We start from the raw sequence: 21,455 nt of genomic DNA on the forward strand, positions 1-21,455 counted from the left end.
GAATGCATGGCAGATATACCACCTCAACCTCCTTAAACAAACTGCTTTGGCAATGGTGGTGGCAGAGAGAGATGAGTTGGTGCTGGAGTGTCCCAAAACAGCTAATTTCACACCCAGGGGCAGAGGTTGCAATCCAAATTTTCAGACATTTAGTCCTCTGCCTGGAAGTACAAACCTCATAGAACACCACATAGAGATGAATCTTCTCAGAGTAGTTGTTCACTGCAGGTCGTATCACTTACCTGAACACAATAAAATGGTTTAGGAGGAATTAGGGAAAATAGTGGAGAGGGGAGTAGTAGAGGAGTCCCACAGTGACTGGAACAGCCCCATAGTTCTGTTGCACAAGACAGACAGGGCAGTTCATTATTGTGTGGGCATGTTTTCAAAAACTAATGCCTGTCTAATGCCTCATACTGATGACCTCCTGGATCAGCTAGGTGCGGTTCATTTTTCTTCAACCCTGGATTTGACCAAGGGCTAATGTGCAGATTCCCTTGTTGGTGTCGGTTGCAGGCCGGGGAACCCTGTAGCCCAAAGCACTGTATTGTTAGTCTGCATATTCTTCTTAGTACAGTGCTTTCTTTCTTTTGTTCTCTTTTTATTTTGTTTATTTATTTATCACTCTTTTCTTCAGTATATTTCCTTTACACTGTTTTCCTTTCTTTGTTTCTTTTTAGTAACATCCCTGCAACTATCTGGATAGCATAGCCAATGCCTAGCAACGCATTTGCAACCAGCTGAGACACCTGAGCAACTGCTTTGCAACATCCTATCAACCTCCTGGAATAATAACAACATGCTAGCAATGCCTGGAGTACCATAACAACAACCTAGTGAAGGAAATATTTGGTTTAATTATTTGCCTCTGACTCTATGATCATTCGCTACAGCTTTATGCTAATTCATGTATTCTGTTCTGTAGTTCTCATTTCTGGTGTTTTGGAATTGCTAACAACTTGGTGCCTTGACCTGGATGGCAAGCAAAAACCTCTCTGGTGAGTTACTCTATTATTTATGAACCAATAGAAAAGTTGGCTGGGTTCTTTTCCTTGAAATATAGGAAAGAAGGAGTCAGAAGGATAAGGGATATGCACTGCATTGATTGATTGATTGATTGATTGATTGATTGCTGTTGAAGCCTGGCTAGTTATCCTGTTACCTCACCATGACCAGTGAAGGCCCAGAAGCAGTTAATTTAGGGAAAGATTCCTGGAAGCTTCCTAACTATAAAATCAGCACAGTAGTAAAGGAGGCACAATAGTACCTGACTGGACTGAGTCAGTATTTAAAGAGGTCATGAAAAAGCATGTTTACAAGAAAAAGTGGACTTTTCCTTCTTCTTCTAAAGGGTTTCTTATAGACAGAGCATGAACCTTTGATGAGTGCAAAAAAAGCCTTTAGGGTATGCCATCGACCATGACCCTTGAAGAATAATGTCATTAGAATGTCCTGGGAGTACAAGTCAGACAATGAACAACATAAATGCTAGATTGACTGATGACTGTCAGATACCTGAGGAGCATAACGCTAGATTAATGAGTGTAAGAGTGTAAAGACTACTGCTGTAAATTCACAAAGAATTTATGAAGACTTCAGAGATCTTTAAATGATTGTGAAAATAACTAGCTGGCTGTAAGTGAGAGTCTGATGACCTTAAGCCAAAGACCACCTTAAACTTAACGAAGGCAATAGCTTCAACCTCCTTTAATAGCACTTCCAGCAGGGCAGCTATGTTACAAAAAGTAGGACAATCCTCCACCCCGAGCTAGACTTTATTCAGATTTCTCTGTGTGCTTAAGCTCAGTCTGATAATGGCAATTTCTTGAAGGAGGAAGAATATTATAGTGAGTCAGAGATTAGTTTTTAATTTTTAGTAACTAATCATACAAGGGCAACCAGTAACAAGACTGTAGGCCTACAACAGTCTCTACATCCTCATTACTAGGAGACCAAGGAAGGTCTCAGGATCCCAATCCGACATCAGAATATTGGTTTGCAGTTTAAAAAAATTAATAAATACTGGCTGGAACAATGTGTGTGTGAATGTCATTTGTAATCCAGACGAATCTGATGGGGGGTTTAAGGGGGTTGAAATCATCTGCAAAAAAAGATATATGACAGGGTGCAGTATGACGTATTGTTATAGGCTTTATGAGGCTATTTTGACAAATGACCTGGATACAGACATTTCATCCTTACACATAAATAGCGAAATGACCCTCCATAGACCAACAGTTTGTTACATTAAGGTGAGGGTTAGTCATCTAATTAGCATACTTAAGGATGAAGTGCAGAAATAAATATAGATAAATGTATACATAAATATGTGTAGAAAGAAAGAAGGAAAGAAATACAGCAGAATTTTTTTATTTCTACATTTCTGGCCCATTTGATTTATGTTTTTTATTAAGAAAGAAAAAAGGTCCTTATGGTCCTCCATTTCCTGCTAGGGGCCACCAGTGTGCATGGTTTACTAGTCTCTGAGTTGTTAGTTTTACAGTACATCGAAAAACTTCATAAAACTTCATTTCTCCATCAGTACTTGTAAATATAAACTGAAATATAAACTAAAGTTCCTATCTTAAGACTACTTCCTCAGACACACCGGATGTTCATGAAGCCAGCTGCCTCACAAATAAAAACAGAAATATTTTTTTTACATCATCATTGCTTGAATAAGATTAGAATTTTATGATTCTACTTTTTTTTTCACTTTTCCAAGTTTTCAACATTAGATTCTTCCCCTTTGGAAAACCTGTAAAAATGCTGAGCCTGAATGAGGGGTGTGACACGTGTACCGTTCACAGCCTACACATCCCGCAGTCAACAACTCAAATCTTACCTACTAAATGCATATAAATTCCTCCATTAACATTACCTTTGGTGACCTCTGAGCATCAGACTGGAAGAGTGGTAGAAATACGAGAAATAAAGAAAATGAGAAGGAAAGGGAATGTTGAGCAAAAAATTAAGAAATAGTAAGAAATTAACTGGACTTCTCTCACATAACAAATCAATGTTGCTTTATTTCTACAATGAAGATAAAAATAAAAAGTAGCGAAGTAACTAGAATCGCTTCATCTGTCGTCTTTCCTGTCGTTTCTGCTTCTTTTCATTAACCTCCTCTGCAGGTGCAGAAGACTCAGCAGAAAACCAGGGACCCAGAAAGTTAATCCACAATAAATGCACAGCTCGAGCAGGTGCCTGAATAAAGAGAAAATGAGAAAACACAGTGAGAAAAGGAAAATTATTTTGTGCTTCAGGTGGAAATGTGAACCACCAAATAAGGGTCTTACCAAAAGCCAGAGGTACCAGAAATAGAAGGAGAGGGTGCTGAGGACCTGAACTATAGCTGTCAGCAGGATAACATCTTTAAGGTGCCTGCAAGGAAATACAAATACATTTTTACAGACTATTACACATTATGGACTTTAGCGTGTGTGTGTGTGTGTGTGTAGGTATGAAAAATCTCTTCATGTTTTTACATTTTCTATGATATATACAGATATATACAGGCAAACTGGCAAACTAAATACTAAAACATTGTAACTGTGATTTGTAATGAAGCCACTATTGAGTGTCCAAATACCATTTTGTCTCTTTTTGAACAGTATATCCATTATTTTTACATTTTTAACAATTTATCAATCTATCTTTGGGGAAATGTTTTACTTGAAAAGTGTGCTTGTGGTATCTTTCTTTAAAATAAATGCCACTTGGTTTGTCATGTTGTTTTCTAATGCAGTGAAATCCACACATTTGTAAGTGTGGCTTAAGTGTCCCAATACTTTTGGAGGCCACTGTAACTCTGAAACTGGAATTTTTTTTAACTGTTTCTCTTTTGCATGTATCTCAACCACAGGTAAAATTACAGCATTTTAAATTTGGGTACCCCCAAAAGTCAAAGGGGGAAAATTGCATTTAGACTCCACTGTAGTGAAGGTGCATCACAGACATTGTGATTACAATCTGAACTGATTAGGCTTATGTGTATTCTGATATGGCAGGTAGCTATTAAGGACGTGAACCTCCCTTGTTCAGATGATACAATTCAATATTGAACTAATTAATTATTCAATTAATTATTTGATTAAATTTAACAATTTAACTAGTTTTGACTCCGTACGGAACAGCAATTTCAACACATTTCTTCAGTGTCTTTATTTTGTCTGAGAATTAGCACTACATTATTTCTCTCCCCAAATCTTTGTTTTTCATAGAGGGGATGCAGCTTTCACTAAGATGCTGTGGACTGGGTATTGTTTATCTGAGTTCCAGTGTAGCTATTCCTTATATACTCTTCAAAGCTGGATGTGACAGTGGAAAGGGAAGTTCCATTTCAAACACGGCTTCTGACATTTTGAAAAGCTGTGTCAAGAAGTGCTGCTGAGGATCATCCCACATTATTCAGTAGATAGCTTTACTTGGATACTATAGACTTAAAGCTAAAAACTCTAATGAAATCAAAATGGCTCTGTTGCTTATGCTGAGGATCGTTTCAACACACTCCATACTATATAGCTTACAGATGAGTAATGATCTATAATCCCACTATCCGGTGTCATCCAGATGACAATGGATTCCCTTTTGAGTCTGGTTCCTCTCAAGGTTTCTTCCCCATGTTGGCTTGCTCATTAGTGATCTAACTCTAAATCCATATCCAGATTTCAGTAAAGCTGCTTTTGACAAGGTCCATTGTTAAAAGCGCTATATAAATACAACTGAATTGAATTAAAATGCAAATTCACCCTTCCCACTAGACTGGTAAGTCAGTTCATAGAATATTCCCTTTCTTCACTTATGACACCCATATGTTACTGACATAAAATGTTTAGATGTTACAGTGGTCCTAAATTAAAAATCTGAAATTAAAAATAAATAAATAAATAAAAGTAGGGTCATCAAGTCTTGGGGTTGCAGAAAATTCATAATGTGCATTTAGGGTCATTTGGGAACCCCTGTATTAACCCATGCTGCCCTCACAGGTGTATAGCATGGTTTCTGGTGCTGCCAGTGTGTTTTGCATATTGCAGTTTTAACCGTTTTTCTTTCTCTATATGAACCAGATTGAGGCTTGTAAAGCCAAGCGGTTGTATCAAAGAGCAATGTTGGTCCAATTTTCTGATTCCAAACAGGTTTTTTTTACACCCCTTGTAACTATTCAACAATTTGATCAAAGCCTGGCATTCACTGGAAATCACACTTAGCTAGCAATATTTTAGACATTTAGGCAGACTGACTGTTACCACCATATCTGATGTGTAAAGAGAACTGCACATTTCCCAGACCATTTTTTTTCCCCTGACACTTTTGAGTTTGTGCTACTGTTCATGTTGGCTAGAGATGTGCATGTGCTGTCCCAAATTGCATATTGGTATAATAAATAGTACGTGAAACTATAACACCACCAAATGTTACTTTATACTTTATAACTAGTAGACTATTACTAGAAAAACAGAACAAGAACTATAGTAGGGAGGGAGCTGCAGCTCACGGACCTCCTCTTGAGCTGAGGGCCTTATGATGAGCCCTGGGGCCGACTGGAGTGCTTTCACAGGCATCGGGATCATCTCTGCTGCGCCATTAGAGGGGCAACCCTGCTGCTCCTCTGCAGACGTCCAGACTGCCTGTACAGACTGCCACATCCTCACCACCGACAACCCTCATCAGTCATCTGTAACTCCATCATAAGAGGTACAAATTCCAACTCCTCAGTAACACTGTTATCCTGGCTCCAGAGTGCCTTGACATTTAACTTCTGGACTTCCAGGTATACAAGCGCAACATCCCACAGTCAAAAAGGTTGGCACATGTTGGTATAAATGATCTGCTCAAACATCACTTTAAGATACACTCACTGAGCACTTTATTAGGAACACCTGTACACCTACTCATTTACACAATTATCTACTCAGCCAATCATGTGGCAGCAGTGCAATGCATAAAATCATGTAGATACGGGCCAGCAGCTTCAGGTAATGTTCACATTAACCGTCAGACTGGGGAAAATGTGATTTTGACAGTGATTTTGAGTGTGGCATGATTGTTGGTGCCCTTCAATGTGACCTTCAGGACATAATTTAGCAGATAAGGCCCTCCACTTGTTCCCTCTACCAAATTTCTCACAAAGCTGTTTGTTTTTCACTCATTGTTCCTTACAAACTGGTGTTTTCTCTAGCTCACTAAAGCATCCTATTATCATGCCACTTCTGAAGAAGGGCAATCCTGATCCAATTATTAGCAAATACAGGCCAATTTTCAAATTGTCCATTTGTCAGCAAAATACTTCAAAAAGCTGTCTCCAAACAATTATATGCTGTAGTTATCTCCTACTGCACAGTTTGTACAGTGTGTACCAGTCTGGTTTTAGAGCTAGCCACAGTACTGAAACAGCAAATGTACTTAATGACTTAAGGATTAATAATGATGAATAGACTATCTATTCTAGTGCTTTAGCAGTATTGAGTACAGCCTTCAATACTGCTGATCATGATATTTTAATTAATAAATTGAAACATATTACTGGTCTAGAAAGCCCTGTTCTTTACTAGGTTTTACTATTTTTAAGAAATAACACTTCCAGTGTCTATTAGTAATTGGAATTACTACTACTACTATTAGTTATTGGAATCCCACAAGGGTCAGTTTTTGGTTCCCTGCTTATTAGTGTATATATGCTTCTGCTTGGGTCTATGATATGAAAATGTGAAATATCTTATCTACCTTATACTGATGATATTCAACTGTATCTCTCTCTCTGCTGACAATTTCAACCCTGTCAATAAACTTGCAAATTATCCTGAGGAAATCAATCAGTGGATGTCCCATAGACAGGTTACCAAAACAGCTTTTTATCATCTAAGGAATACCTGTGCCAGGCTGATGCTGAAAAACTAATCCATGCATTGCTCTCTTCCAATGCTCTCTTTACTGTACTTCCTCAAAATTCAATAAAAAAAAAAGCTTAAACTTGTCCAAAATACTGCACGATGAGAGCTAACCATGACAAGAAAATATGACTGTACTACCCCTATTTTATTTATTTATTTTGGTGTATCTTCATGCAATTGGTATGAGAATACTCAGTAGACTGTACCCCTCAATAAACATCAAAAACATGTTGAGATCTGTAAGCGATATGGCTATTACATGCCAATCAATTCTTGTGGGGAGGAGCTTAATTTACTCAGACAGTTGTAACACATGATTGACCGCATGGAATCTGATGAAATCAGTCAAACACTCAGGGGAAACTGAATATGTTGACATTTTTAAACAGTTTGGCCACCACAATCATATCAGGGTCTAATGCAAACTAGGTTAATCAAAAACATCAAAAACATGGCCATCAAAATCAGATTTCAGCAGGCATTTCACACAGTTAGTACTGAGCTACCACAAAATATAAGCATGTTCTTCTACTGCCTCTTTAATGTTATATGTAACTTGGCAAAAAACAGGCCACTGAAGGAGCTATCTGCAAAGTGTGCTTGGACCCCACTGATCGCGGCTTGCAGCTATAATTCTTCTACTTCTTCTTCTTCTTCTTCTTCTTCTTATTATTATTATTATTTCAGGGCCAAGCACTTGCTTCCACTTCTTGGAACCCTGTTGTTTTTGTTAGTATTTCCAGGGGGTCAATAGGCAGAACTCCCTCCCACTACTAACGCAGGAGAGATGAGGCCAAACAGCCTGATGGTGGTGCTATAGTATTATAGTAAGTATTTAACATTTTGGCTCATATCTCTTGAACTGTCATACAGGGAAAATTCTTTCTTTTGGTGCCAGAGTCTGAAGCTCAATAATCATGAAAACATGTTGACATCTGTAAACATGGCTGCCACATGCCACTCAATCCCAGTGGGGCAGAACATAATTTAATCAAACATTTACTCATGATTGGAGGCAAATAACACAAAACTTACCTGGCATTGTTCAGGACAAGATTCTTACAGTATATGCAAGTATGTGTAATCCACAGATAAATGTTTCTGAGGAACCATAAGTCTGATTGACCTGATATTTGACATTCCTCATCTAGATCCTAGTCTATTTTTTATGATGACATAGTTACTTAAAAACATGGATACTTCTGCAGTCCTAGGATTTTTCACCTAGTCCTAAGATTTTTGGCCTCTCTTCACAAAGTTGAGGGTTATACTGTATACACACAAGTATATTAGCTTTAGATTAATCAACGTTGTTGTTAAATCTAAAACACTGACTATACAGTTTGCTGTTTGAGAAAGAAAATATACATCACTCATGTGAGTTAGCTGCCTAGCTTGCTGATAACAAAATAGGAACATGGGGGCTTCAGTTTTCCCATTTCATCTGCTGAATGTGCCGAGGTCAAAAATGACATAATTCCGACCAGCGAATTACCGAATGCAGCATTATATTTTACATAAACTTGATCATCTGACTTTTCAAACTTGTACCAATTCCAGATCTCTGAAGTGATATTTGAACCTTTCTTTGCTATGAGTTCAGTTGGTTTAAACTTTTAAATAGCAATAACGGATATTTTAATTAAAAATGTAAATATGATATATATATATATATAAAAAAATGTGTGTGTGTGTGTGTGTATATCATATTTACATTTTTAATTAAAATATCCGTTATTGCTATTTAAAAGTTTAAACCAACTGAACTCATAGCAAAGAAAGGTTCAAATATATACACACACACACACACACACACACACACATATAAGCATGTACAATCACAAAAGTGAATGGCAGGTCCATCTAGTAATTTATGCAATCTCACTCATATATTTTTGCACTAAATACCAGCACATATCTTGTAAAATTAGGTGTACAGTGAATCTTCTACTGATTCTTTGGCTGAAACCATCAAATGTGCCTTTTGGACCATTCAGCTCTGTCCTCTCAAATTTACAATACTTTGCACAATATGAAAAATCTATTTTTGTGAACTTGTCCTAGGATTTTTGCCCTATCTTCGCAAAATTAGTGCTGCATTACTCAGCAGTCTCTAAACCTCAAAAACATGAAATCTGTAAACAATGTGGCGTTCCAATTGCCAGTCAGTTGTAGCATGACAGAGCTTAATGTAGTGACAGCTTTAAATCATCAATGTGTTGTGCTGCTGTGTTTGATACACATCTAAAAACAATTCAGAAATGTGCAGCTGATTGTAGACTTGGCTTCTTCTAGCCTGAAATGTACATTTTGACAGCTTTGTTTATCATGTGCCTGCATTGAGGTGGCAACTCTACCACCGTGCTGGCCCATCATTGTATGCATTTACATTTGTGTGCATTGTATTACATTTGACAGCAAAGAAAAAACACTATCTGTGTTTTTTCAGGCTTAAATGCAAGTGCTTGTGCAAGGTGATGGTCTAGATGGTGCTAACGAACCCTGCCTCTGATGCTTCTACTCAAGAAAAATCTGGCAACCTCAGATTTTTCTGGTGACACCCAGGTTATTTGCAACTGATTCTGCATAGTACACCAAGAAAACTGACTTAAGCACAGGCATAACCAGACCACGACACTTTACACTTAAGCGAATAGTAATGTAATGTTTAGACATTTCTAGCTTATAGTGTTAATCCTCCACTACAATCATTTGTTACTGTTGACATTCTGCAATTTAGAAAAATAGCAAACAATAGTAAAAGTTTTTAAAAGATTTTGTGCTTTGATGCAAATCATTCAATCACAATGCATCTCTAGTTACATGAGCACTTTTTAACTCACTCTGCCATGCCCTGCTCCATGTTGAGATCTATTCCTCCATCCAATAAAGTGCCATTCTCAGCAAATGCTGGTTTGGCCATTGATGCCATAGACTTGTAGCTGCCAATATACACCACCAGTGCAAACAACAAGGGGAACTGGGATAAAAAACACATGAACATCAAACAAAAACAAACAAAAAAGAGAGAGTTAAGCACAAATCAAGGTTTTCATTCAGAAACATTATGCTTTCTTGACACAAAATGTTATCCCTTCCAGTGAAGGCAACAACCCTGCTTTCAGAGATCTACTTTCCTGCAGAGTGTGGCTTTGACAAACACACCTGAGCTTGCTAATCAATAGCCAAAATAGAGTAGTTTGACACTTGTCATGGAAAGTATTTTGTTTTGACAAAATTCTATGGTGCATTACCAGCAAAAGCAAGCCAAAGGCAAAGACAAACCAGTGTATACTTACCCATGTCCAAAAGGAGGTGTCACAGAAAATTAGATTTACAGTTGTGTACACAGTCTGAAGTATGAAAGAAATGAAACTTGTGAGGCAAAGCTAATTTGATGATCAAGTAATAAACTCAAAAGCACATCAGAGATGTCTTACATTGGCTCCTATAATGACTCTGGTGTAGAATTTCAGAGTAGCCTTGTTCTCCTCATGGATTTGCTTCTTGCCTTTGGTTCCAACCTTTCCTTTAGGCTGCAGAGTAACAATAAACACACAGAAGCAAATCACTACATATATGTTTACGCAACTTGCATTTCCCTGTTGACACGATGAGCATGAACTGTATAATAATGGTTTGTAGGGAAGCCAGATAAGGCAGCAAGGTCTATTTAAATGTACTATAGGAAATCCTTATTCATAAACAAGAGTTAAATATGATGTCAGTTGCTAGGGGTCACTGATCACTCAAGGTTTTTGAATTCAATTTGATTTTATTTAAAAAGCACTTTTGACAATGTATATTGTCACAAAGCAGTTTTACAGAAATCCGGATATAAAATTTTAATTTATCCCTAATGAGCACACCAGCGGCGACAGTGGCAAGGAAAAACTCCCCGAGACGGCGAGAAGAAGAAAGGCCTATTTTCAGCAACCATCACTCCTGTCTTCCAATGGCACATTGTGTTAGCTGATCTTAAGTTATCATGTTAAAAGGCCAAGTCATCATTAGAAAACCCTTGTGCAATTATCTTTGCACAGCTGTTTAAGGAAGCAGTAAAACTGTCCTTCTTTGGGCTCCTTGAGTATCTGAAGCATCAGCATTCGTGGGTTCAATTATGGTCTGAAAACCAGTTTTGAGTTTCTTCAATGTTAGTCTCTTGTTGTTTTGAGAAATTAAGGCTAGTCCATGTGAGAAATTGCCAAAAATTGAAGATATCTTACAACGGACTGTAATACTTCCTTCATGGAACTGTGCAAACTGGCTGTAACCAGGACAGAAAAAGAAGTGGCCCTAGTGCACAACTGTTCAGGAGCATGAATACATCAGAGTCTCTAGTTTGAGATGAAGTTGCCTCAAAGGTCTTTAGCTAGAAGTTTTATTAAATAGTATCCACAAAACTCCAGTCTCGTCAACAGTGAAGAGGTGATTCCAGGATGCTGATCTTTTAGGTTTCAAAGAAAAAGCCAAATCTGTGACTGACCAATAAATGGAAAAGTTTAAAGTGTTCAAAAGAACACAGACACTGGACAGAGGATGATTGGGGAAAAAGTGTTATGGACAAATTTAAGTTTGAGGTGTTTGGATCACAGAGAAGAACATTCATTAGGTGCAGAACAAATGAAAAGATGCTGGGGGAGTGCTTGACACCATCTGTGAAGCATGGAGGAGAAAATGTGATGGTCTGGCTGTACAGGGTAAAAGGAATCTTGAACAAGGAAGGTTATCACTTAATTTTGCAATACCGTGCCTTTACCATCTGGAGCCAATCCTACAGCAGGACAACGACCCAAAGTACTGCTCCAAATTATGCAAAAATGTGAAATTTTCTGAGAGATTCCAAACTTGTGAACAGTAATGTACACACACATTATACGGCCAAAAAGTGGACAGCTGACCATCACACCCATATGCTCTTGTTGAACGTCCCATTCCAGATTTATTCCCTTTGCTGTTATAATAAGCTCCACTCTTCTGGGAAGCTTTCCACTAGATGTTGGAGCGTGGCTGTGGGGATTTGTGTTCATTCAGCTGCAGGAGCATTAGTGAGATCAGGCGCTGATGTTGGGATGTCGAGGAGGTCTGGGGTTCAGTCGGTGTTCCAGTTCATCCCAAAGGTGTTCAGTGGGGTTGAGGTCAGGGCTCTGTGCAGGACACTCGAGTTCTTCCACTCCAACCTTCACACACCATGTCTTCATGGAGCTCGCTTTGTGCACAGGGGCATTGTCATGCTGGAACAGGTTTCAGCCTCTTAGTTCCAGTGAAGGGAGATTGTAAAGCTACATACAAAGACATTCTATACAATTGTGTGCTTCAAACATTGTGGCAACAGTTTGGGGAAGAAGCACATATGGGTGTGATGGTCAGGTGTTTGTATACCTTTGGCCAGCACAAAGTACAATAACTGAAACCTCATCACAGGGCACCCTACACACACACACACACACACACACACACACACACACACACACACAGGGGCAATTTAGAGTAGCCTTTCACCTACTGGCATGTCTCTGGACGGTGGGAAGAAACCAGAGAAAGTAGGCAGACAATCAGCAAAACACCAGAGAATAAATGTTAACAGAGCTGCTCCTGTATAAACTCACAGTGAGGAAATGTAGTCCACTCTGCTACTTCTAATATTTAAGCGCTGCTAATCTAGCTGTTACACACAGTGAGGTAAAAGACATGTTTACGTACCGCCATTTCATTCACTCCCTAGTTCCAGGACTGCTTTATTTCCGCGGGAGAATAGTCGTTGCTTTCGTGCATTTACAACTGACAAATATTTTAAAATCAATATTTTACGACCTCAATGAGATCATATAATGAAGTACTTCATGCAAAAGTTACACATCAGCAAAAACAAAATGCTTTTCCGGCGCATGGAATCTACGTAGCTGTTCCGCTGTAACGAAGATAAGTGACGCTGAGAAAAGTTGACTATTACTCTTAACAGCGCATGCGCAGAGGTTTACGCATGCGCAATACAGTGCATGCATTCTCGCACAATCTAGCACAAAAAGAATTGACACTTGTTTTCAGGATATTAAGTGGGAGGAAGCTTTTTTTTTTTTTCCTTCAAAAATACAAAACAATTCAAGTTCTCAAGATATTTGACATAAACAGTACAAATACAAATTGAAAATAACAGTAACTAAATAAAAAACAAAATTAAAGGGCATCACAAACATTCATTTAACAAAGTTTCTCAGGCTTTTTTGTTTTTTTGAAACTTTTATAGATTCAAAATAAATTTCACTGGCTGTTTGAAAATGAACAAAATCGGGTTTTGAGTCACTCTACTTACTTTGATGAATATAAAATTTTCTTAATAACAAAAACAGAACAATAATATACAATTTTCTTTTTGAAATTTCATATTCATTTGAGTGAAGTAAAATTGTTGATCGATTTAGAACTGAGTTCAATTTCATTTTTCAATTTCATTTTAAAGAGAGATGGACAGGGAAATTCAAAAAAATAAATGCACAATAGTTTATTTTTCACAATTACAAAAAGAGCAATTGTAATCTACATCCAGATGAAAGCGCTCGAACGTTTCTTTCACAGGATATATTCTGTGAGCAATTTGAAAGGATACCTCTTTAGTTTTATTTGTAACACAGTAACGATTAAAATCTCCCAAAATATTTCCCACACACCCATTTATCCAAACGGTTTCCAGGAGATATTGTGTCACCAATAAGATTTGCGAGGTTTCATTTAAAATTATTCACTGCATTTACCCAGTAAACCAGGTCATAAAAAGATTTAAGAAAGATATTGATTGTGTGTTTGGTAATTGGTTTGCTAACTGGTGTGACTTTAAGGTTTTCTTTAAGGAGATTAATGGAGCTTACATTATTTTGGAAGATAAAAATGTTTTATTTTTTTTATGACCAACCTTTAGAAAAGAAAATTTGTTTTGTTCTTAATTTTTTTTTATTATTTTAGGTAAATATCATATTCATAAACGTGGATGGTCAAAAAAGGTACCAAACTTTGTACACTTCAAGTCTGAACTTTATCAGTTTCCTGAAGCATTGCAGGGCGTAAGGAGCACCAAGGCTGCTGTATGGACTGCTGTAAAGCCTTGAACTTTTATTCATCTTAATTAGTGATATTGCTTAGACTTCAATGCCCCTATGTATATAACTCTTTACTTCTGTGTATTTATTCATTTTTTATTTTATTTTTTCCTATCTCTTCTCTGCATTTATTGTGTGAGTTTTGACATTAAAGCATTGACTGAAAAAAATTAAACTAAAAAATGGACACTTTTGCAATGTATTTACTACGACAGTGTTTTATTAGAAATATCTAATATTGTGAGGAAAAAAACTCTTTTAAAGTAAAGAAAAATCATCACATATATTCTGACAGATGAAGTATGAAATGTTTTTCAAAAACTGGCTGTGTGTGAACAGCTCCAAAATAGACATGAAACACTTTCACTTTCAAAATCAGCAAATGGTGTCAATATATTTTATAAATCTTGAAATGTCTAGTCAGATAAATTGTATTCAGTTTTTTTTCTGTTTAAATTTGTTACAAAATTTTCCAAATAAAATATTATATGTGGAATGATTATAATTTCTTTTTGAAGGAGAGATCAGGGTTTTTAATTTAATTTAATTTTATTTTTTTAAAGGATGAGGAAGCACAATTTCCTTTCTAAAGTGTTGAGTGGATCTAAATAGCAAATCTGAGAGACTGATTCATTAGCACCTCTCAAAAAGCATACCAACACCTTGAGGGATAGCATCTGTGACCACTGAAAACTCTTCTGGGGAACTAGAGTAAAGCATAAGAATAGCGGAGAGGAAATCCTTGAGAGTTGAATAATTGGATATTCTTATCAAACCATTTATTCAAAAATAAAGATTTATTTTTTATAAAGGACATGGTTTTTCCAAATAAAATATTCATAACAGGAAAATGTGCTTGAAGATGAGTGACCACGCTAAAAGCATCTGTTTATGAAAATGTGCAAGTTTACGGGTTGATTTATCAATATCATAGTTGCACATCAGTGGAAAGCATAATTCTCCAAGTTTTGAAAAAGTATGTTTTGGGATGAAATTCAATTCTATTCAAGTCAGTTCAACTTTATTTATATAGAGCTTTTAACAATGGTCGTTGTCACAAAGCAGCTTTACAGAAATATATAAATTCTGGGTATAGATTTTAAATGTATAAATTCCAGATGGATTCTGGGCTGGAGAGAAACCACTCATTTTAAATGTACAGTTTAAGGAGGTAAAATCAAGAAAATTAAGTCCACCATTATCTACTATTTTCATAACAACAGAGTCGTTCATAAAGTGAATCTCATTTTCCCATAAAATCCTGAAAAGCATTTGGTCTATTGACTTACTTACTGCTGCATTAACATACAGGGAAAGAGCCATCAAAGCGAGCTCCATGAAGACATGGTGTGTGAAGGTTGGAGTGGAAGAACTCGAGTGTCCTGCACAGAGCCCTGACCTCAACCCCACTGAACACCTTTGGGATGAACTGGAACACCGACTGAACCCCAGACCTCCTCGACATCCCAACATCAGCGCCTGACCTCACTAATGCTCTTGTAGCTGAATGAACACAAATCCCCACAGCCACGCTCCAACATCTAGTGGAAAGCTTCCCAGAAGAGTGGAGCTTATTATAACAGCAAAGGGAGACTAACCCCATATTAATGCTCATGGATTTTGAATGCAAGAAGCACATAGGACTTTTGGCCATATAGTATATACATATATATGCAGTCATTAGCTAATCGACCGAGTGCATTGCTCCTCCCTGGAAGAGAGACACCTTGCACATCACCCTCTGGATAAATGTTGTGAGGAGCTAGAGCAGAAAGCAGAAGTAAATAACCTCGCCTTTCTCCACAGAAATCACAGAGATGTTGAGTTTTACGGAACAGCTTCCCTTCTTACACTAAGTTTTTAAAGTATTACAGAAAGCCAAAACAACTGTGTAGTGAGTAGTAAATAAATTCATCTTTCACCAATCAGATGCTTTGTAGAGCGGACAGATTGCGCATGCGCAGCGCAAATCGGGCAGGGGACGCGGACGGATTGGGTAAGCAGAGCAGACCCGCGTCGAGAGGCGTGTGATCCGTTTCACTGGTGAGGAAGAAGGAAGTGACAGAGTCACGGGAGCGGCGTGGCGTCTGTGTCCCGTGTCCTGGTCCGCGATGGTCTTCGAGTCTTTGGTCAGTGATGTCCTGAACAGGTTTATAGGCGACTATGTCGAAAATCTTGACAAATCACAGCTGAAGATCGGTATTTGGGGAGGTGAGTGCAGAATGTAATAGCACCCTGCTGGCTACAGTGATATCCCGTGGTCACATGATGTATCAATAATGTCATGCAGGCGTTGCGTGTTTGTGGTTTGTGCTACTGTGTATCAGCGATGTGGCACTGAGGCCTTATACCTGTGGATTAACGCGGAATTATCAACTGTCAGTGTGTGTGCGTCAGTGTGTGTGCATCAGTGCTGTCAGTGTGTGTGCGTCAGTGTGTGTGCATCAGTGCTGTCAGTGTGTGTGCATCAGTGTGTGTGCATCAGTGTGTGTGCGTCAGTGCTGTCAGTGTGTGTGCATCAGTGTGTGTGCATCAGTGTGTGTGCGTCAGTGCTGTCAGTGTGTGTGCATCAGTGTGTGTGCATCAGTGCTGTCAGTGTGTGTGCATCGGTGTGTGTCTGTCAGTGTGTGTGCATCAGTGTGTGCGCGTCAGTGCTGTCAGTGTGTGCGCATCGGTGTGTGTCTGCCAGTGTGTGTGCATCAGTGTGTGCGCGTCAGTGCTGTCAGTGTGTGTGCGTCGGTGTGTGTCTGTCAGTGTGTGCGCGTCAGTGCTGTCAGTGTGTGCGCGTCAGTGCTGTCAGTGTGTGCGCGTCAGTGCTGTCAGTGTGTGTCTGTCAGTGCTGTCAGCGTGTGTCTGTCAGTGCTGTCAGTGTGTGTGCATCAGTGTGTGTCTGTCAGTGTGTGTGCATCAGTGTGTGCGCGTCAGTGCTGTCAGTGTGTGTGCATCGGTGTGTGTCTGTCAGTGTGTGTGCATCAGTGTGTGCGCGTCAGTGCTGTCAGTGTGTGTGCGTCGGTGTGTGTCTGTCAGTGTGTGCGCGTCAGTGCTGTCAGTGTGTGTGCGTCAGTGTGTGTCTGTCAGTGTGTGCGCGTCAGTGCTGTCAGTGTGTGTGCGTCAGTGTGTGTCTGTCAGTGTGTGCGCGTCAGTGCTGTCAGTCTATGTGCATCAGTGTGTGTCTGTCAGTGTGCGCGCGTCAGTGCTGTCAGTGTGTGTGCGTCAGTGTGTGTCTGTCAGTGTGTGCGCGTCAGTGTGTGTCTGTCAGTGTGTGCGCGTCAGTGCTGTCAGTGTGTGTCTGTCAGTGCTGTCAGTGTGTGTCTGTCAGTGCTGTCAGTGTGTGTGCGTCAGTGCTGTCAGTGTGTGTGCATCAGTGTGTGTGCATCAGTGTGTGTCTGTCAGTGTGTGCGCGTCAGTGCTGTCAGTGTGTGCGCGTCAGTGCTGTCAGTGTGTGTGCATCAGTGTGTGTGCATCAGTGTGTGTCTGTCAGTGCTGCCAGTGTGTGTGTGTGTGTGTGTGTGTGTGTGTGTGTGTGTGTGTGTATGTGTCTGTCAGTGCTGTCAGTGTGTGTGTGTGTGTGTGTGTGTCCATCAGTGCTGTCAGTGTGTGTGGCAAGTCACACATCTAACTTGGGGTAACGTCAGTGAAGCCATTCTTGCTGCAGATTAACTGTGTAAATATATCATCACTGCTCAGTAACAGTAGTTTGTTTTGGTGTGTTATTTTGGTCATACTGGAATCACGTGTTAGGTGAGCCGCAATAGCAAATTAGCTCATTTTACCGGGTGGATGTGATAGGATTTGTCAAAATGAAAGTCTCATAGCACAAATAACAATATAGGTAAAGTTAACAACAACAACAACAACAATAATAATAATATAATTTATACTTGGGTGAAATAAACCATTATGACCAAAAAGAAGAAGAAGAAAGCCTTTATTTGTCACACGTACATAACAGTGTAGAATAGTTCAAAAATAGGGGAATTTATTATAACATATTTCAACTTTTACTTCTTTAGCACTGGTTTGTGCCTCAATCACAATAGGGTGAAACATGTTCAGGACATGCTATTAGTTAAAAAATGTGTATTTGTGCTTGCTCTAATCTCCTACATTTAAAAATTGTAGAGAAGTCAGGATCAAGATTCATAAGTTAAAAACACATTTTATATTTCTTAGATGCAGAGAAAATACTGTAAAAATTGTAGCTAATATAACAAAATTTCTGAGTACGGTGTACGCGACAACTCAATTACAGTCATTATCCTTTTTCTAAGAAAGTGTCTGATGTAGCACATAGTCACCAAATCATTGGCTAACATTTCGGCTATGTTAGGTATTTATCCTCAGCTCAGATTGGCCTCATTTATCAGGCTGGATATGAATGGATTTATTTGCAAATTGCTCGTAGGAGCTTTTACACAAGAAATTTGGTATTCATGAAAATCTTGTAGGTTCAGAAAACCGTTCATGTTCTACTCCTGCTCCTGAGTGTGTGTAAATCTATGCATAAGAAGACTGGCTCATGTAAACCACGACGTGATCCATTTCAAATCATATAATTCATGATGAGTTACTGCACTTTTATATACAGATTATGCTGTTCAAGTGTGTGTGTCTATATGTGTATATGTACACTCACTGTCCACTTTATTAGGAACACCTGTATGTCTGCTCATTTATGCAGTTATCTAATCAGCCAATCATGTGGCAGCAGCACACTGCATAAAAATCATGCAGATACAGGTCACGAGCTTCAGTTAATGTTCACATTAAAGATCAGAAAGGGGAAAAATGTGATCTGTGTGACTTTAACTGTGTCATGGTTGTTGGTACCAGATGGGCTGGTTTGAGTATTTCAGAAACTGCTGATCTCCTGGGAATTTCACACACAACAGTCTCTAGAGTTTACACAGAATGGTGTGAGAAACAAAAAACATCCTGTGTGTGGAGGATCTGCAGGCAGAAACACCTACTTGATGAGAGAGATCAGAGGAGAATGACCAGACTGGTCTGAGCTGACAGGAAGCCTGTAGTAACTCAAATACTCACTCTTTACAACTGTACTGAGCAGAAAAGCATCTCAGAATACACAACACATCAAACACTGAGGTGGATGAGCTACAACAGCAGAAGACCACATCAGGTTCCACTCCTGTCAGCCAAGAACAGATATTTAAGGCACAGAGTCACTGAAGTAGGACAGTTAAAGACTGGAAAAAGACCAGGTGATTTGTTTTCTTCCAATCTTCAACTGGCCAGTTTGGATGAGTCTGTTCCCATGATAGCCTCAGATTCCTGTCCTTGGCTGACAGGAGTGGAACTCAACATGGTCTTCTGCTGTTGTTGTCCATCCACCTCAGGGTTTGATGTTTTGGGCATACTGAGATGCTTTTCTGCTCACAATAGTTGTAATGAGTGATTATCTGAGTTACTATACAATCCTTCCTGGCAGCTCAAACCAATCTGGCCAGTTTCCTCTGACCTCTCTTATCAACAAGGCTTTTCCACCCACAGAACTGTTGCTCACTCAGTATTTTTTGTTTTTCACACCAATTTGTGTAAACTCTAGAGATTGCTGAATGTTGAAATTCCCAGGAGATCCAATTATTTTGTTTTTAATTCATAATTGATAGTGTTCTCTTGGAGTCATTTGCCCAAAATGTTTGGGAACCCCTGGGCTACAGTACTGCATAATAACACCTAACAAGAAACTTTGTATTGAATTAGCAATTATCTAGCAATATTTGCCTTTATAGTATATTGGTTATTGTGGTTAAAAAAAAGATTGACTGAATGATAAATTGTTAAATCGTGTAATAATTACATTAATACAGTATGTATCAAGACGCTAATATCATGTATTTGGATCACAGTATTCCGTTTTAGTTTTAGCAACAATACAAGCCAATTTGCAGTGAACTGTGTGGGCTAACATTAGTATGGAAATGTGGTATGTTCTGGAGATTTGGACCGGACAAACGAAAGAGCAAATAAACAATGGATGCAATACACAATATGGTATAAATTATAAATTAAGTAATGTGTAATAATGTGAAATGACACAGGGAAAAAGTATTGAACACATGAAGAAAAGGAGGTGCAAAAAGGCATGGAAAGCCAAGACACCAGCTGAAATCAATCAGTAATTAGAAAGCAATCCTGCCCCTTGTCAAATTAATATCAGCTGGTTCAGTCCCAACTGATGGCCTATAAAAAGGTGTCTCGTTACCAGGGTTTCACACAAGAAACATCTCATGATTGGTAAAAGCAAAGAGCTCTCTCAAGACCTTCACAACCTTATCGTTGCAAAATATACTGATTGCACTGGTTACAGAAGGATTTCAAAACTTCTGAATGTTCCAGTCAGCACTGTTGGGGCCATAAACCGGAAGAGGAAAATACATCATTTCACCATAAACCGGCCACAACCAGGTGCTCCTCACAAGATTTTGTGTAAGAGCCAAGGACCACTTGTGGAGAGCTTCAGAAACACCTGGAATTAGCAGATACAGTTGTTTCAAAGAAAACAATAAGTAGTGCACTCAACCACCATGGCCTGTATGCACACTCATCACGCAAGACTCCACTGCTGAAGAAAAAGCATGTTGAAGCTCATTTAAAGTTTGCTGCACATTTGGACAAGCCTGTGAAATACTGGGAGAATATAGTCTGGTCAGATGCGACCAAAATTGAACTCTTTGGATGCCATAATACACACCATGTTTGGAGGACAAATGGCACTGCACATCACCCCATACCAACAGTGAAGTTTGGAGGTGGGAACATCATGGTGTGGGGCTGTTTTTCAGCATACGGTACTGGCAAACTTCATATAATTGAAGGAAGAATGAATGGAAAAATGTACTGAGATATTCTTGATAAAAATCTGCTGCCATCTACCAGGATGATGAAGATGAAACGAGGGTGGACATTTCAGCAAGACAATGATCCCAAACACACAGCCACAGAAACTCTCAATTGGTTTCAGAAAAAGAAAATAAAGCTGCTCGAATGGCCCAGCCAATCACCTGACTTGAATCCAATTTAAAATCTATGGAAAAAACTAAAGATCAGAGTTCATAGAAGAGGCCCATGGAACCTTCAAGATTTGAAGACTGTTTGTGTGCAAGAATGGGCCAAAATCACACCTGAGCAATGCAAGCAGCTAGTTTCTCAATACAGGAGGCATCTTGAAGCTGTCATTACCAACAAAGGCTTTTGTACAAAGTATTAAATAAATTTCAGTAAGTGTGTTCAATACTTTTTCCCTGTGTCATTTTGCATTATTACAAATAACTTAATTTATGGACATCTATGCTTTGATTTCTTTGCGTGTGTGGATTGCATGGGTTGTTACCAACATCTGGTGGAAAATTAATGTCAATAGCACCTTTAGAAATATATTTACTGAGAAAAATGGTGATGTGTTCAACACTTATTTTACCCGCTGTATTATCGTAATTATCTAGTA

The 21,455-nt window shown here is 38.7% G+C and overlaps 2 protein-coding genes across 7 annotated transcripts in view; one reads left to right on the plus strand and one right to left on the minus strand.

Moving 5' to 3' along the window:
* Positions 1 to 3,009: 3,009 nt before the first annotated feature.
* On the minus strand, positions 3,010 to 12,824 carry tmem208 (transmembrane protein 208). The gene is made up of 6 exons (XM_026947285.3): positions 12,597 to 12,824; positions 10,334 to 10,429; positions 10,193 to 10,246; positions 9,737 to 9,873; positions 3,300 to 3,384; positions 3,010 to 3,207 (listed from the first exon to the last, which is right to left on the minus strand). The coding sequence occupies exons 1-6, from the start codon at positions 12,600 to 12,602 to the stop codon at positions 3,070 to 3,072; spliced, it is 516 nt and encodes a 171-aa protein (XP_026803086.1). The 5' UTR covers positions 12,603 to 12,824; the 3' UTR covers positions 3,010 to 3,069.
* Positions 12,825 to 15,984: 3,160 nt separating this feature from the next.
* Positions 15,985 to 21,455, plus strand: part of vps13c (vacuolar protein sorting 13 homolog C) — a 105,238-nt gene continuing 99,767 nt past the window's right edge. For 4 of the 6 annotated variants that reach the window (XM_026947171.3, XM_026947172.3, XM_026947173.3 and 1 more), the window contains exon 1: positions 15,988 to 16,198. In XM_026947171.3, coding sequence (XP_026802972.3) covers positions 16,099 to 16,198 — 100 coding nt within the window. In that variant the 5' untranslated portion in view covers positions 15,988 to 16,098. Of the gene's footprint in view, positions 16,199 to 21,455 lie in introns of all 6 variants that reach the window. The other 2 variants (XM_034308646.2, XM_026947175.3) reach the window with 2 other exon arrangements.

This window comes from Pangasianodon hypophthalmus, chromosome 11, assembly GCF_027358585.1.
Source record: "Pangasianodon hypophthalmus isolate fPanHyp1 chromosome 11, fPanHyp1.pri, whole genome shotgun sequence".
In the NCBI taxonomy this organism is placed as follows: domain Eukaryota; kingdom Metazoa; phylum Chordata; class Actinopteri; order Siluriformes; family Pangasiidae; genus Pangasianodon; species Pangasianodon hypophthalmus.